Source organism: Polyodon spathula, chromosome 2 (genome assembly GCF_017654505.1).
Source record: "Polyodon spathula isolate WHYD16114869_AA chromosome 2, ASM1765450v1, whole genome shotgun sequence".
Taxonomy (NCBI): domain Eukaryota; kingdom Metazoa; phylum Chordata; class Actinopteri; order Acipenseriformes; family Polyodontidae; genus Polyodon; species Polyodon spathula.
This window is the reverse complement of record NC_054535.1, coordinates 93,266,935-93,284,743: the sequence shown is the minus strand read 5'-3', so window position 1 is coordinate 93,284,743 and position 17,809 is coordinate 93,266,935. Positions and strand designations below refer to the sequence as shown.

Below are 17,809 nucleotides of genomic sequence, written 5' to 3'. Positions count from 1 at the left end.
TTTCAATTCAAAACCATGCTTTACTTGTAACTCAACACTTATTACCAGTACCGAAGGCATAAAAACCATTAGACTAGTGGATAACTCAACCCTGTCATTTCATGTGACTGGAAATGGATTGTTCATTCATTCATTCATTCATTCACAATTACCAAGTGCAGCTGGTTACAGTGTCAGTCCATAATGAGTGAGAAGCGAAAAGTTTGTTCTCGTTCAATTTGTTTTAAAGCTCAGGTTATTCAGGATAACAAGCTTGTCAGCAGAACTTTCAAAGCGTGTGTTTATGCATCTGAAACAATCGACAGTATTTGATTTCTTTGTGAAACGGTACGTTGTTTACTATTGCTTTTGTTCACCGAGTTAATTCAGTATAATGTACATTCTGTTAACTTTTCCTATTTAAACTGTCAAATTACACAGTACAAGCAAATACCTAAAAGTATAGTCAACAGTTTGTGGTTGGATTATTTTCGTAAAAATAATGATGAAGTTATTTTATTAATTCTTATTTCAATCGAACTATACAAGTTGTACTGGGCTTGTACAGTACTGTATACTGTAATTGATTCATTCACTGCAGTTCTTTCAACTGTTTTCATAAGGGCATATAACTAAAAATAAACTTGTAAATGCTGTAAACATGTGAGTTCTGTTACTTATATGCATGTATTTTTTTGTTTGAAAATATTAATTCAAAACTAATGAGTAGCAGAAATGAAATATATGTAATATGTGTTGTTTTTTTTTTTTTGTCCCCCCCCCCCCCCCCCCCCATCAGAGCAAATGCACAGTGGAAGGCAGTGACAGCTCAGGAAAAACAGCATTACACTATGCAGGTAATTTGGATTTAGACGGAGGACATTTCATAACTGAAAGTAATAAATTGTTATTTAATTCTCCTGTAGATGAAACAATCATACTTTCTTTAAGGTCGTAGTTATTTGGAGTACAGTACACAATCCCCTCATTGTGCACATTTTAGTTTACACTTCATTAAATGACCAATAAAATATTTCTGTTTGTGATTAACATTATCTGTGTTTGCTGAAGTTAATGACTCTTAGAAGACAGAGCTTAAACATTACATTTTGTGTGTAGATAATAAGTGCCCAGAGTGGAAAAACAGATTTTGTTGGAACACAATCAACCTTCATATACTATTGAGTTAAGATTTGTGATTTTAGAGTGTGAAAAATGGAAAATCAGTGACTTCTGGAAATTGTATTCATCTCAAGGGGAACAGTTGGTCTTAATTGGGTGTAAATTGTTCAAATAGGAAAATAAGATATACAGAATATTTGAATTTTAATCAAGACATCTGCACATTTTGTCAGATCTTTTTTTTAAGTTAATAATTACTGAATTTGGCCACAAAATCATGTTTCTGGCATAATTTGTATATCTGTGTGGAGCACATGCAGCCTGTGCTAGTAAGTGACTGACAGCTTGTTTAGAGGAAAATAAGCTGGTGTGTATATGGTAAAGCCAGCTGGAAGAATACACACTTTAATTTAAGTAGGTATAATTATTGTAAAAGACACTAAAATGTAAATAACATCTACAGCAATCACACCACATTTATTTTGATTGAATGGCATTTGTGATGGATAAGCACCTATTGCAAGTTCCAATTTAGATGTTACTCTAAATTGTCTCTTTACAGTTTCAAACACATGGTTTACATTATAATTAAGTGAAACCACATTAAAACACAGAAAAGTCTCCAGTAACGTTATAGCAGCCTTTTAATTCAAGAAACTAGACATAACAAGCAAAGACCACGTGATTTATGGTGCTAACCTCCCTAGCAACGATAGCACGCATAGATATTTGCTTTTTGATTGTTTGAACAGGCTAATTCTCCTAAAGGCTTAATTGAAATGAAAACTAGTTTGTTTGGTGGTTTTCATGTTTCTAAACCACCCACAGCAAGGATCTGTCCAAAAAACTACACAGCTGTAAAATGGATGAGGGCCTTGAAGTAACTGCCAAATGTTCAACTGGTTAATCATCTGGAACAAGACCCAATAGAGAAAGCTTTAACCTTTATGTATGTCAACCTGAGGTATTACTGTATTTAAGCATATATTATATCCATCATTGTGAATATTTGAAACCAAGCTAAATAATTATTTCAAGGGTCTGACAGTGTTAAAGCCACTTACTGTATTTGGAAGATTTTGAGTTGACATGTACCAGTACTGATGACTTCAATAAAAAAAGACTAATAATTGAGCAGTAATGTTTTTCTCTGGCATATTAATTGATTTTACTTTAACTTTTTCAGCAGCATGTAGCAGTGCTCCAATTGTTCAGCTGCTGTGTGAGCAAAACTGTCTTGTGAATGTCAAAGATGCGGTATGTAGATCCTTATTTGGTTTTCTTTTACACATTGTCACTTTAACAGGTTAAGCATGGTTTTGAATGCAACATGCTTTTCCAATCTGTTCCTTTAGAGGGGTGGTATGCTTTATATTGTTGGATGCTATAGGTCGATTTCCAAGCCATTCGGCTACTGTCCAGATGGCAGGGAGTCCCTGTGATGAAAGTGCTGGTAATCTTCTTTGCATCCTGACTGGTGAAAGAAATCTGAAGTAGTACATTATTCCCACAGCTGTCCTAGAGTTAATGTATTGATTTTGGTTTTATTATAAGTGTTCCAAATCTCCTCAGGATTAAGGCAACTTGGCTCAAAGAGGATTATTATTTAAATTCCTTGTCACTTAAGTGGATGTATGGTAATGAATTCATGAATTTGAAACATGCCTCCCAACTATGCAGGAACTGTTTGGAATGTCATCAAAGAGTAGATGCATTGATTTGCTACATTTGGCTGGCTACCAGTCTCATTTGAATTCTTCTGACATGTACTGTATGAGGCAGGAATTTAAAACCAATGTTTGGTTACCATTGGCAGGAAAAAAAAAAAAGAACAGTACAGATCAATTATAGAAGGGGCTTCATATGCTTTGAAAAAATCATGCTGTGATTAAAGCTGTGACTCATAAATTCTACATATTCAAGTTGACCCTCACAAATAGGAACAAACATATGCAAAACAGAGTTAATAATGTATAAACACTTAACATGGCAGTGCCAGTCTCTGCGCGTGAGTGCCAACACGTTAAATATAAACACTTAACTTGGCAGTGCCAGTCTCTGCATGTGAGTACCAACACGTTAAATCAGGTGTCTCTAGTAAACACTTTCCCATAAAGCTACCCTTAAGACCTCAGACTTGCTTGAAACATGTCGGTTCAAGGACAAAAGCATATTATAGTATTGATTCTTTGTAAATTTTCCAAAGACAAGTTCACTAGATCTCCAAATCCAGTTGTTTAAAGAGAGACCCAGAACTCCTCCAGTAAACTATGGACATTTTGACTTCTTCAGAAAATAAATCATGTTGTGTTTAAATTGTGAATGAAATTAAGACCTTGGTATCCTTGCTGAAGCTGAGTGGAGATTAATGTTTAAGTGGTTATGGGGCTGGTAGGAGTATTTTTCTTTATTTTTGCTTCTTACCAAAGGAAATGCAATATAGTCATGCTGATGGTCAAAATTGCATTTATTCAAACTTCCTGTCCAAACAGATTGCTGTAAAGCTGTGTGTTTTTTTGTTTTGTTTTGTGTTTTTTTGATAATTACAATTAGCTTGATAAACTTCAGTTAGATGGCAATGGCACCATCTGAAAATTAATGGGTGGCAATTTTGAATTTGTTGGATAGCTCTCAGGTTTTAAAATCCAATGAGTAGTCTAATGTATTACTTTCAGCTATTAGGCTGTCAGCATTCACATAGCTATTAGTTTTATTGACTCGTTTTTTGTTTAGTTTGTAATCCAGGTCTTGTGGAACATATTGAATAGTTCTCTAATACACTGTACAGCATTTAAACAATTCCATCAGTTAGTAATATCAGAACAAAAGGCACATCTGGACTGCATTGAGCAGTGGGTTGAAAGAAACATGTACCATCTGCCAGAAGTTGACATACCATTGGCTTATAGTTATTTTGTGAAGTCTACTAAAAGAAACCAAGAAGTATATTTTTTTATAATGAAATAAATAAACAAATAAATAAAAAATAATCTCAAGCTTTAAGATGATGTTTAAAAGAAAAAAAAGTTTGCTACTTGATGGCCCCTTCTTGTCACAGGGCAGAGAAACCTGGAAAAAATACACAGAAATACTTGGTAAATCCAGTTTGCCAAGAGCTGTTTTATTATTTGTGTCTGTTAAAATATGTGCTATATTTGGAAATGCTTCTACAGATAAAAGATTTAAGACTGCAATCCTGTAGTGGGGGAGAGTTTACAAAAATAAATAAATAACGCATCTACGTTTTATACATTTAAAAAAAGTAGTTAAAAGTGTTTCATGTCTGTTTTATATCATTTCAAAACCACAACTTGAGTGGCTTTGTTATGGGCCAGTGTTACAGCACTACAGCTTTGAGCCAAGTTGTGCACATTGGAGTTCAATCTAAAACGCTGATCTAAAAAAAGTTTAAGTGCTATAAAGTGGAATGTCTGTGTTTTATTTTGAAATTTTTCAGATTAGTGTGGTATAGGCTTCTTCATAGAATACTTAATATTTAAAGAAACTATTATTTTCTTTTAATACCTGCTTATCTCATTCCAATACCAGTTACAGTGATAAAATGATGTCAGCTTACCTACAGTACCCAGCAGTTATCAGTTTAAGTATCACTATACCAGTAGACATCTTGTGTGTGTGGTTTTTTTATATATAGACGGTTGCTTTTTGCAGCGGGCATCTATAAATATTTAAGTCCAAACACAAAATAGGCAGGGTGTGCGAATATGTGTGGCCTTGCTGTGAAATCACCACAGTAAAAATACATCTGCTGATTTGGACCATTTAATAAAACTTTTATTAAGTGTGGCAGAATATTTTATGAATACTTCATTCACTTTTTCACTTCAACACCATCGCTAGATTCCAAGGCAGAACGGATATGCTTTGTCAAGTTTTAAAATGTGCATCTGTTCCAAGATGTTTCTAAATGGCTTTGAATGCTTCATTTATATAGTTCTACAGTATATACAGTAAAACAATGTGAATCTTTTGTTCATTTGAAATGAATATACAGAAATTCAGAAAGCATGTAAAAAAACATTAAAATACAACAATTCTGGTTTGATTAACTTGCTACTTGTTGGATCTGTATAGCACACTAGTCAGTAATAATCAGAAAAAGATATTCCACTTTATGTGCATAGGGGGAAAAGGATGCCTGAATCCTAGTCTTGCTTATGCATTTTGAATTTTGTTTAAACTTTTTGTTATTTTCCTTTTTTGTTACAGGATGGATGCACCCCACTTCTCCTTTGCTCCCAGAATACCCACGAGGAGGTGTGTAGATACCTGATAGACCATGGAGCAGACGTCAACGCATGTGACAAAAATGGAAGGTATAATCCAGATATTATCTGATTTTAAGGTATAATTCAGATGTTACTTGATTTACTGCTGTTTTGTAATTGGATTTAAACATGCACAGTGTACTGAACTGACTACTGAATATGAAAGAATTAGATATGTTCTTATATTTTATTAATGTGAGGGAGAGGGGAATTACTATTGTAATGCATTTTCATTAATTTCTTCTGCAATTGCTATATCCAGTTTCCAAGGTCGTCAGGAATACAGATGTTGGATTTCCAAATAGCTAGAGAGAGAGTCTGTCCAGCACATGGTGTATATTGATTGGCAGTGGATGACATCATGATTTTATAAGTTATGCAGCATTTTAAATGACCTGCAGTATTGTATGACCCTGAAACAGATGGCAAAAACAGAAAACAATATACAAACACAGTCATCGGGATTTAGGCTTATTTATGATGCACAAAAGAACCTGGGTCAAATGCATTCCCTATACTGTAGAAAGGATTTATGGGACACTGCTATTCTCCACATTCATTTCAACCATATTACATGGGGGAATTGTGATCCTTTCTAATATATGATTTAGTTGCATTTTTATGTTTTTATTAATTCTGCTGTAAGATTCTGTACTGATCATTGTAACATTTCATTTTTCATAAAACTTTAAACACTCGGTTATACAAAAAAAAAAAATAATAATAAAAAACATATAAAGACATCCAGTCAGTGTGGTTACTGCTAGTTTTCATTTTACTACTACAGCATTTAATTATTGAAATGACTGTCCTTTCTTAACCCAGTTATTTATTTATGTATTTATTTATATAAATAAAAATAATATATTAAAAAAAAGGCTTTCATTATAAATTCAGTTGCCTTCATGAATTCTCCAACGAGTACATATTTAATCATCACTTCCTGATACCATAATGTATGAGTAAGATTTAGACAAACTGGCATTATAGTCGTCTTTTAATCAGTGGTGTCAAACACTAAAGCCTGCACTAGGTAATAATCTGTCAAGACATCTAATTAATGCTGGGCTGGCGACTTGTCCAGAATTTGCACCAATTACCTTATCTTGTTTACACAATAAAGCCTAAAAATGTTATTTTAAGACCAAAATATGGACAAATCATTACCATGTTTGTATTGGAATTTCTATATTTAAAGCCAACCATGAACACATTTAAAGGGTTTTGTCTGTATTATATACTGGTCTCTACTTCTGGTCTGTTTTTATTCCAAACTTCAGAGGAAAACAGCTTTTATTTGCTTAAACTCTTGTAAACTGCCTTGCAATAGTTTTAAATTTCCTTCTTCCTGTTCATATCCAATACACAGAACTGCCGTAATGATGGCCTGTGAGACCAGCAGTTTGAAGACAGCAGAGATCCTGATTCAGAAGGGGGCTGACCTAAGGCTGGTGGATACTTTGGGCCTTGATGCGCTTCACTACTCAAAGTTATCTGGAAATACGGAGATCAAAAACCTCCTTCAGGCGGCACTTGGCAAATTCTCACCAGAATCTGGTGTGTGCCCAGCCATCTTTCATGTGCAGAATATGTTTAATTTATAAACCACCTCAAGATTAACATCAGTCACCCTCCCCTTTTTCCTGTGTTTTTTATAACTGCATTTCCTGTGTTTAGGCAAATTTTCCAAACAAAAAATACTGCATTCAGTTTCGGACCGACAACATCTTCTTCTTGTTCTTACACCATTATTCAAGGCGACTTACAAGTTTTACAGGGCAGTCAGGGTCACAATGCAAAATTAACATTTAAATATGGTATAGTTTACAGTAAGTGCAAATAATACTACTATGCCTGTGTATGTTTAAAAATGCACTGTATACAACATTGATATACCATTTCAATTTCAAGACCACGTCACTAACATACTTTGTAAAAAATAATAATAATAATAATTCTAAACAAAGTTGTTCTGGCAGACTTAATTTGATAAAATTAAATAATTGACCAACAAAATAATGAATACTGTACAGGTGAAAAGAAAGTGAAAGAGTTTATCTGCGCTGGGGAAAATAAACAAACACTGCTGGGGTAGGGCTAAAATAATATAAATATGGCTTTTAAAAACACTAACAGAGACAAAAACAACACCAACAACTAGTGTTATCAGTTGGTGGTATCATAATATGCAACTATTAAAATATATCTCTTTACTGACACTACCGGAGTCACAATGCAAAAGGCATATGGTTGCACAGTATCTTCTGGGAATAGCAGTTTGTCTGGTACATGCTGAAAGGTGTTTCCAATCAGCTTCCAATCCCATCGTCTACATATGTCAACAACATGCTGGCTTCGTATTTAACTTTGTCAAGTTTTTTTAAAATGTTCCTACCGTTAGGATGGATTTATTTTTTGTTTTGTTTTTTTTCTGGTCACTTTTTAAAATCTTCAGAAAATTGAATGCGAAACCGAAAAATGCAATTTCCGTTATTCATCACGTCACTCATAATCGAGCACACACTAGCAGTGCTTCAGCAGGGGGGCGGGAGGATTTGAGTTGCTCCTCCACTTAAAACAGTTTGTATAACACATTGTGGTGGTGTTAAATGAGTGTGTTAACTGTGGTTTTACTTCTAAAAAAGATTATTACATTTTTGAGAAATGTGTTGTAAGTAACCTGTATGGAATAAAATTTGCTTTCTGGTTAACGTGCATAGGTTGTTTAGTTTTAAAATCAAAATACCCACACCAAGGAGAAGACTGACTGTAAAAATGAATTCTTCCAATTATTTTACGGTTCTGCTGTCCCCCTGTGGCACCAAGTGTAATAGCAGGCATGGGGGGGATAAGCATATTGTATACAGTTGTAGTACTGAAGTTGCTCAATTGTCTTCCCAGTAGGACACTATACAGCTTTTGTCTGTGGGGGGAGTTACATTTGCTGCATGTGCTATGAAAGAGTATAATTTTCATTTCTCAACCTTTTTTTTTTCATGTTGTTCATGAAACAGATAAGAAGACATCAAAACTAAATCAGGTAATGTTATACATACATTGTACTTTTTATTATATTGGGATATTCACCTAGATGCAAAATGTCTTACTTTTCTAAATTAAGTTACTGTCCTTTCAAATCTATAAAATAAATATGTTTTCACCCTAGTAACGCATTTATATTGGGTCTTAAATCTTTTTTTTATAGGGGATTTAAATTTTTGTTACTTAAATAACTATTAACTAAAACGTTTTTTTTTTTTTTGTTGTTGTTGTTTAAATATCCCCCTGTAACATATGCTATCATTTGTAGTTAGTTTGAAATGTGGTCCTATCTTTCTAAGAGTTTACTCCAGCTTTTAATTACTTTATATTTTTATTTTTTAAAGAGAGAAAAACACCTATTGACACCTACAACTTGTATCAAACACATAAGTGATGTAATTTGAGGTCTGTCATGCACTCTGTTATGCGCATTACTGTTGAATTTTCATGTAGAAAAAATAGGAGATAATTAAAGACTGGAGTAAATGCTTTTAAAAGGTAGGTAGGTACTGCATCCCATCACAGGTACACATACCAAAAAAGAAACTTGTAACTAAGCAACACATCTGGCCTCACGGTTTATTAAAACTTCCTTTGTGCATGGACATTTTTACAATTCTCAGGTATGCTTTCTATGCTGGTATTTTCAGTAAAAGGGAGACTTCCTCCATGAGCATGGTTTAAAAAATATATATGTATAGAATATGGTATTAAAAAGAAAAACTTTACAAAATATGGAGTTAATATACATTGTGCATGAACCCCTTTCCTAACTTTTGATCACTTTGAAAATTAAGACTAAGTTTCACCTACATTAACAAAACTAACAAACCTTGGTCTTTTTTATTTCTCTGGCTTTCATTAATTTTTAGCATGACCAAGTCTCTAGGTTAAATGCGGAAAGAAGCACAACTCCTAAAAAACGAAAAGCTCCACCACCACCTATTAGCCCTCCCCAGGTAAATGCATGTTGAACTGTCACTTTCTGTATCTAACCATGTCTGGGTTTTGGAAACCTGTGCAAACCTTTTATTGTACAGCTATGGCCAAAAGTTTTGCATCACCTAAAATTTTAGGATTGAGACACAATTAATTAACAAATATATCAAAGAAACTACAAAATAAAAGAAACTACAAAATTATATTGCAAAAGTCTATCGGAGACCATAATAGTAGTACAATGTTTAATGTTAGAAATATCAAATTGTTGACACGGTTTGTAGTTCAATATCTCAACGTAACATTATTCAGCAGGTTTCATTCGACTTCATGAAGCACAGTTAATTTTATAGGCTGATGCAAAACTCTTTGCCATAGCTGTATACTGTTTTCTGCGAACATAGGGCTGACATAAAATAAAACTTGAGTGTCACGATGAGTCTATATAATCTGATGCAGATAATCAAGATGCAGTAATAACTTTGAGAAGGTTTCCTTTAGAACTGCCTTGAAGCCAGTCGATGAAGATTGGCCAGACAGTCAAAAGTGGAGGCATGTGTCTCTGTAAATTTAAAATGTTTTAGCAGTAAATGTTGAGGCATAGCAGGGATATAACAAGTACATTTGTTTTTTGTTTGTTGTAAAATTAACTGATAAATGTATGTATCTCTGAATTCATGTATAAACTTGAATTAAATAAATAAATAAATACTGTTACATTAATATATTGAATTACATACTGCTTTGCAGTTCATGAAAAAACTAAATACTTCATGAAAAACTGATACAAATTGAAAAATGTGACATTTAAAAATCTAACATGAAATATTGTACTACTATCATGGCTTCTGGTAGACTTTTGTGTTGCCATTTTGTAGTTTATTTGATTACATGATGTTAAATAAAAGATAAACATTATATTGATATTGTTTAATTTGTTATTATGTCTTAATCCTAAAATTTGAGGGAATACAAAAATTTTGGCCATAGCTGTACAATTCACTGTGAACTCATGACAACTAAGAACTCTCTGATATTTTTAAAAATACTGTAATGGTGTGTGATTGCTGCGCTGTCATACTCAATGTATTTAATGTATTATACAGTTTTGCAAAAGAGAAGGCTAGAGTGACTACTTGGGTATCATGATGCAAGCAGTTTCTTTTATGAAAACGTAGCAAATGGCTGCATAATCCCTGTATAGGAAATAATATAATATTGATTTTTATTATTGTTATTACACAGAGTTGTCAGTCATGTGATTGTTCTTCTCCGCCTTTTATGACACCAACCCAAACTCCACCATCTGGGGGAGATCTGTCATTCACAGAATTTCATTTTAAGGTAATTTTATTTACAGCAATGTTTTGTTTTTTAATCATCTGCAACTGCATTTGCTGATAAGACTCTGACAAAAGCTGCTATTTTCTATCAATATAGATATAATTCTTATCAAGGAAAAAATTCAGTAAAATAGTTTCAATGCAATGGCCATTTTAGTTCTACGTTTTGAGTAAACCCTTAATATATATTTTAAGTGTTCCAATGTATGTCAACAGACATCTATTAGGGGTTATTTTTATTCTCTCTGGGCAGTATGTCATGGGCTACATGTACACATGTGTTTGTTTATTTTTATTTTTAGTTATTTGTGTGTATGGGTTTATTTTATTGCAGGAGGAGGAGCAGAAACGTATTGCACTTAAAGAACAAATTGGGGAGTTGCATAAAGAGAAGGTTCTGCTGTTAGAGACCCTTCAAGATTTAAACACGATTCTTAACCAACAGCAGGCATGTATTTTCAGAATATTTTATTCCATATTAAATAAAGAAGCACAGTAAAAACAAACAAACAAAAAGTTTGCATGAAATAATAAAAGCATTATAGAAGAAACAACAAAAAACACCAATCAAATGCGATTCCATATTTAAGTGTAATACCTGTAAATGTTCTTAGCTTTGTCAGTATTCTAACCTAATACTGTATACTTTCTACCCATTCCAAAAGCAGCAGGGATAAAGAGACATTGCAGACAGTTTTAGGGGAATACTGAAACTGTTGAAAATGTGAGATGAGAGGAAGATGACATGCATATGGTTAACTAAATATTATTATACCTGCATTTTTTTATTAGGCTGAGCAGAATGGACCTGAAGAGCAAAATGTAATTGCTACATTGCAAGCACAAATTAATTGTCTTTCTTTGGAAAATAAGAAGTTGACACACAAATTAAAGGTAAATATTTTAGAGAAAATGATAAATGCTCTAATGCAATAGAAATAGGCCTGTTTTTATTTATTTTTTTATTTTTTGTGGCTACATTTCAGTTGCATTGTATAAAACAATGAACGTGCAAATTTATGTGGAATACAGTGCACAAAAAATATAATAATAATAATTAACAATCTAAATGTTTGGCTGTCCTAGAGAACACAGGCCCGCCACAGTGATGAGGAAAACAATGATTCTTCTTGCCACAGCAGCTTTGACTCCAATGCTTCTTATCATTCCACGAAGGCTGATTTTCAACAGTCCTTGGAAATACATGAAGCCTCTGAGACAGAAGCTAAAGGAAACTCAACAAAGTCTTCCTTGAAGAATGATAGCGCCTCAGTAAAACAAGACGATGATGAGAAGATGGTGATTGGAAGCGAAGAAGAGATTAAGCAGTTGCAGGCGGCCTTGCAAAACATCCAGATACAACTGCAGCAGTCAGAGGTAGAGAAACAAAACCTGCAAGCCAGGCTTCTATCCATGACTTCAGAAAATTTGCAGCAGTGTTCTCAGGAGGTGTCTGAAAATGGCTATGACCTTGGGCAGACGCTTAAAGAGACCCAGAGCAAATACAAAGAAGCTACAGAGGAAGTGCTGCCACTTCGGGCTCAAATGAAGCTGGAATCAATCACTTCAGAAGAAAAAGATTCAATGTCCAATGTTGAAGAGCTGAAATGTTTATACGAAGAACAGATAAATGAACTAAAAGATGAACTTTCAAAGTCTTTGGACGAGCAGGAGAGAGATAAGAACATGATTAAAGAGCTTGAAAAAAAGCTAGACTTGCTTGATGCCGGGGTGTCTGTAGAAGAATGTGAAGATGTTAAGAATTCTTGCAGCATGCTTGTAGAGAACATTAACAAAGAGAAGGCCCTGCTAATAGACAAATATAGGGAGGCACAAGAAGAAATTACATTGTTGCAAGAAGCCCTGAAAGGAACAGTGCCTGTAGAAGCTGCTGCAATAGACTTTGAAGAGATGAAGGCAGAAATGAGCAAAACAATAGATGAGCTACAAAAACATTTGTTAGAGCTGTCGCATTCATATAGCGATGCAAAAAGCGAGCTGACCATAGTTAGAAACAAACTGTCGACGTATGAGAAAGAAACATTGTCAAGTGAACAGAGAGATGAAGGTTATATTGCTATAGAGCACCATGAAAGAATTGTCCTTGACTTTGCTCATAATGTAGAAGAAATGAAAGAAAAACTTTTAGAAACAGAGGCGAAGTATCATGAAGCAATAAAGCAAGTAGCTTTACTCCAGGCAGAAGCTGTCGTTCAGAAGCAAAACTCTATCTTAGTTTGTGATCACGCACAAGTGGTGTCTGCTCTGGGGAATGCTGTCAAGGACCTGGAAATCCAAGTGGTGGAACTGAAAGAAGAGCTTAATCAAAAGGAACTGGAGGTTAACATGTTACAAGAAAGCTTGTCTGCAGAAAAAGCCAGCATTCTTGAAAATACCATAACCAGATCTGCACATGAACAACTCAAGGCTTCCTTCGAGACTGAAGTTAACTTGCTTACCGCTGAACTAGAAGAAGCCATGAAAAATCAATCTGAGATGTCCCAGGACATTTTCAAAACAAGGCAGGAAGTGTTGCAAGTCAAAAATGAAAAAGAAATGGTTGAGAGTCTAGTTGCATTGAAAGATCAAGAAAATAACAAGCTTAAAAAAAGATCCCAGGAATTTGAAGACCTTATTAGTGATCTAAAAAACCAAGTCGGAAACTTCTCAAAACTTGATGAAGATAAGGACAAAAAGGTACACGCTTTGATTTGTTGTTGTTACATAGTAAAAAGACCGAAGTATGTTTTTTTGCCTTGTATTTAGTGATTAGAGTTCCACCAGTTGGAACAATTTTAGAGATTTTAATGGGGATCCAACATACCACCACATATAATAATCAAAAAAGAAAGCTTTATAAGAAACATATTTGTCTATCACTAGTGTGTTAAGTGTACTGAATAAAACTGTATGTAATGATGGTATCTGTGTACTGGTAAAGGCACAAAAAAGTATAAAGTAGATCAACAGTAAAATAATTAGGAACTTAACGGTCAACCAAACACACTACTAACTACTATACAAATAAACTGTACTGTAAACAACCTGATGAGTGTAGGCTGACAATTCATCAGTGTAACCAGTAAAACATAGTTTTGTTTGTTTTTTTTGTTTTGTTTATCAGATTGAGGATTTGACTAAAGAAGTGAGCAAGCTGAAAGTTGCACTTAACAGCCTTTCTCAGCTGTCCTACACTACAGGCCCACCAAAGAGACAGAACCAGCAGGTCGATACCCTTCAGCAACAGGTCAAACAATTACAGCTGCAACTTTCTGTAAGTTTTTATTACTATGTAATCTGTTCCAGCATGCCAGTCTCCTATTTATTTACATAAAGGGGTTCCCCATAGTGTCAAACAGTGGCATCCCTCTAGAGAAAAGTGTCAACCGCATTACTGATTATGGGTTTCTAATATAGTCATTTTTGTGTCTATCACAACACCACATAACACTGCTGTTGCCAATAGGAAGCTCTTGTGAACTAGACCTGTAAAGGATAGTTGATTCCAGGATATTAGGTACGATAATTATTGAATAAGTGACAGTGGCGCAAATACCTATGGCAAGCGAATGCCAGTGGTGGTGAAAATAATTTAGCCTGTAATCCGCTCCTATTTATACCACAAGTGTGTTGTATATAACATCTGTTTAATTTGGTTTATCTTGTTGAAAGACAGTTTGATTAACTGTAACCTAGCAACTGCCAAGGTTTCTCATTGATGGGCGTGGGTTGGGGAGAAAGAAATCATACCTATCGTACAAAACAAAGTTTACACCCAGTGCTATTTTTTAAATGTATACAGTAAATAATTTACGTTAAAACAATTCTCCTGGTGAGCAGTGCTTTATGACATGGTTTTTGTTCTCTTTTAATAACTATTAAATTATCAAGTGTGGCCTAGCCACACCGGTGATTGTTGGCAGGGACAAAATTAACTCCATCCCTGCCAATTATACACTCCCACAGACACTGTTTTTATACAGGCAGGGCTTTTATAGACTGTTTTAAAATAACTCAATAGATTTGTCAGATCAAAGTGACTTTTTTTCCCCACAGAGGAAAAGTGTTCTTTGTTCTGGGATTGATCATGAGAGAGTTATTTTTATTAAAATATCTTAATTGACTTGCCTTGTAGAAGTCAATTTTCAAGATAGTTTCATCAGGTCGAAGTGCCTTTTTATCAATGATCAGCTTTTGGGAGTTATTGATACAGCGATGGGGAAGGTCATTTTTTATTTTTGGATATATATTATTCATTCTTTTCACAAATGGGATTTTTCCCAGGAAAAATTAGCAGTAAGTTACAAAAATAATAATAAAAAAATACAAATTTAAAAACACAAAGATTGGAATTATCAGTTCTTCAAGACATCGGGAATATTTACGAAAAACATGTTGTTTTTCAAATTGGATTTTTTGTAATGACTAGATATTTGTAGAGCGGGGTTACAAACACACGTTACAAATGTAAAAAGGGGTTGAAGTTGATTTAGATTTTACTTTATTGTTTTTTTTTTTTTTTAAACTTTAAAACAATTTTGTATTGTTAGGAAGTACTGTGTCATTTTCCTGGAGCCAGTCGCGTTTGAAACTAAAATGTGTGTTTTTTTTTTTTTTTTTTTTTTTTTTTGTTCTGTTTCCAATCTACAGGAGATGAAAAAGCAGCACCAGGAGATAGTGTCTGTTTATAGGGTGCACCTTCTTTATGCAGTTCAGGTAAGAAAACTGCCCAGTTCTCTTCTGGAGTTGATTGATTAACAATCCCTAAAGTTATTGAGAATATCAAATTATGACACATTATTATGATTAAACATTCCATTGCCATTTCTTATTGTAACCCATTTTATACATACTGTTGATATATGCCATCACTCCTCAACTGTTAATTTTGAATTTACAACCAAGTGTATGTGACTGACTTGCTTATTACTGTATATTTAAAATACAGACTTCATATGTTCAGTATTATGATCCTCTTGCAAATTTATAAAGGCTATCAATACAGTTAATTGGGCGTCATGGGAATTTTGATATCAGACAAATAGTTGTATTTTTTTTAACACCCATTTCTTTTAACATCCTGCCATATATTCAGTACATTACAACTAATATATCAGAGGTATTTCCTTATGCATTCTCTCCATTCTCTCCAGTACCCAATTCTGTTTTATTTTGTGACTTTTATAGGGACAGATGGATGAAGATGTTCAAAATGCACTCAAACAGATATTAAAGATGTGCAAGATGTCAACACAAGCAAAGTGAACAACGTATGTTGCACTGCAAGGGCACTGAAAAAGAGATTTAAAGAACAAACTTTCATTTCATTAAGCGTGGCAATTTTTTATTTTATTTTATTTTTTGGGGTCTCATTGCCCTGTCATATTAAATATACATTTCTCAGTCAGTCTGCCAAAATGTGCATGCGCTGTAAGTCTCTAGTACTTGCAAAACATAACCTTTCTTCTTGACCCAATGGTATTAAAGTTCCAGGGAGTGTTATCTGATACAAGCTAGTTCAGAAAATATTAGGAAAAGATAAACAAAAGCACTGTTTTAAACAGAAATGCATGCTCAGTAACTCTAAAATCAGTGTTTAATTCTCAAATAAGTGATCATCCCATTGTGTTGTAAAGAAAAAAAAAATACTTTTAGATATTGTACGTTGAAAAATCTAGACCATTTTCTTTAGGTTTGTTGGCATTTTCTTCAAAGCATGCTGATTAGACAGTGTTTTCTAGCTGAGTGTTTATGTTTTCTAGCAGTAGGCATGTTTATATATTCAGCCTCTCGTAAAAATAATAATAATAAATGTATCGTTGACATTTGCTTTTCTTTGTCAATAAAAAAAAAGTTATGTAGCTATGGCATGCTGTGAAAACGCATCAAGTACTGACAGGTTTTTGTATGTATGTGTATGGCATTGCTTTACATTTTTGATAAAGCCTTTCAAGGCCAGTTTTGATATTGGCATATTGATATTTTATAAGGCTCTGTTTGAAATGGACAAAACTATATATCTAAAGATATTTATTATATATCATGTACTTGAATAACTACCTATGGCAATTACAAAGCACACTGCAGACTTTGTAGATGCACATATTGTTACATTATACATGAATATGTCCATTTGAGTACTATTTTTACAGATTATTCTGACTTTAGTACACTCCACTTAGCTAACTGATGCAAACGTTTTAGGACTGAGCCTTAGTTCCATTTTTCTTACGCTACACGTCTAGTGTACTTTGGTCTGTTTTGGGTGAGGTGGTTTGGGCACATGCAGTCTTTCATATAAGAAAAGCACATTTCTAAATGTCTTCGTTGTAGGGGGGGAATTAAGAAAAAAAAAAAAAACCCTGTAAAGCAAACTTTCTGTAAATATATTCGACAATGACGGTCAAGGGTATGTACGTACTTAAAAATGTTCTCCAAACCCTTTGCTGAAGGATTACCAGTATCTGTTAATTGTTTCCGCATTTAAGAAAGTACACTTGTGGAATTTCACGCTGGATTTCTTTTAACAGTGCAGGATATATAAACACTAGGTTTAGTTAATATTTACAATAATCATGTACTGACTTAACTATTTTGGAGTTACAATAGTTAGAACTATGATAAGAATAATTGGCAAAACTCTCAGATTAGCTGTTTGCATAAGGACACTTATGGGTACTGCATGTGCCTAGGATAAAGTAATGTTACAAGCAAGTTTCTGAACTGTTTCTCCAGTATCAGCCACTTGATGCAAGTACAGTAATCCGTCACAGATCTGCCCTAACAGTTTATCCGCCATGATCAATCATTTCAGCTATGTTAGTTTATTATTGAACAGAGAAGATTAGTTCAGAGATTGTAGATCATACCAAAGTTTTCGTACACTGTGTTATATGTGCTCCGTGCACAACCATTGCTGGTAGCATCACGAGAGCTGTTCAGTGTGTTGATATGTAAATAAGGCCTGTTCACCTGTGGGCTGTATTAACTTCAACCTCTTTCTCGATCTCCTGCCTGTCATTCAGCAGCGAATGCATGCATCCACACAGCAAGTATTAATACCCTGTATCTTTCTAAACAAGGGATTTAGGGGAG

The 17,809-nt window shown here is 34.1% G+C and overlaps 1 protein-coding gene across 3 annotated transcripts in view; it reads left to right on the top strand.

Moving 5' to 3' along the window:
* rai14 (retinoic acid induced 14) overlaps positions 1–17,543 on the top strand; it is a 62,838-nt gene extending 45,295 nt beyond the window's left edge. Inside the window, exons 6-18 of one of the 3 annotated variants that reach the window (XM_041234829.1) lie at positions 779–836; positions 2,291–2,358; positions 5,332–5,438; positions 6,760–6,947; positions 8,405–8,430; positions 9,305–9,391; positions 10,617–10,715; positions 11,049–11,162; positions 11,507–11,608; positions 11,801–13,411; positions 13,839–13,988; positions 15,365–15,430; positions 15,902–17,543. In XM_041234829.1, coding sequence (XP_041090763.1) covers positions 779–836; positions 2,291–2,358; positions 5,332–5,438; positions 6,760–6,947; positions 8,405–8,430; positions 9,305–9,391; positions 10,617–10,715; positions 11,049–11,162; positions 11,507–11,608; positions 11,801–13,411; positions 13,839–13,988; positions 15,365–15,430; positions 15,902–15,979 — 2,754 coding nt within the window. In that variant the 3' untranslated portion in view covers positions 15,980–17,543. Of the gene's footprint in view, positions 1–778; positions 837–2,287; positions 2,359–5,331; positions 5,439–6,759; positions 6,948–8,404; positions 8,431–9,304; positions 9,392–10,616; positions 10,716–11,048; positions 11,163–11,506; positions 11,609–11,800; positions 13,412–13,838; positions 13,989–15,364; positions 15,431–15,901 lie in introns of all 3 variants that reach the window. The other 2 variants (XM_041234819.1, XM_041234839.1) reach the window with 2 other exon arrangements.
* Positions 17,544–17,809: the final 266 nt, after the last annotated feature.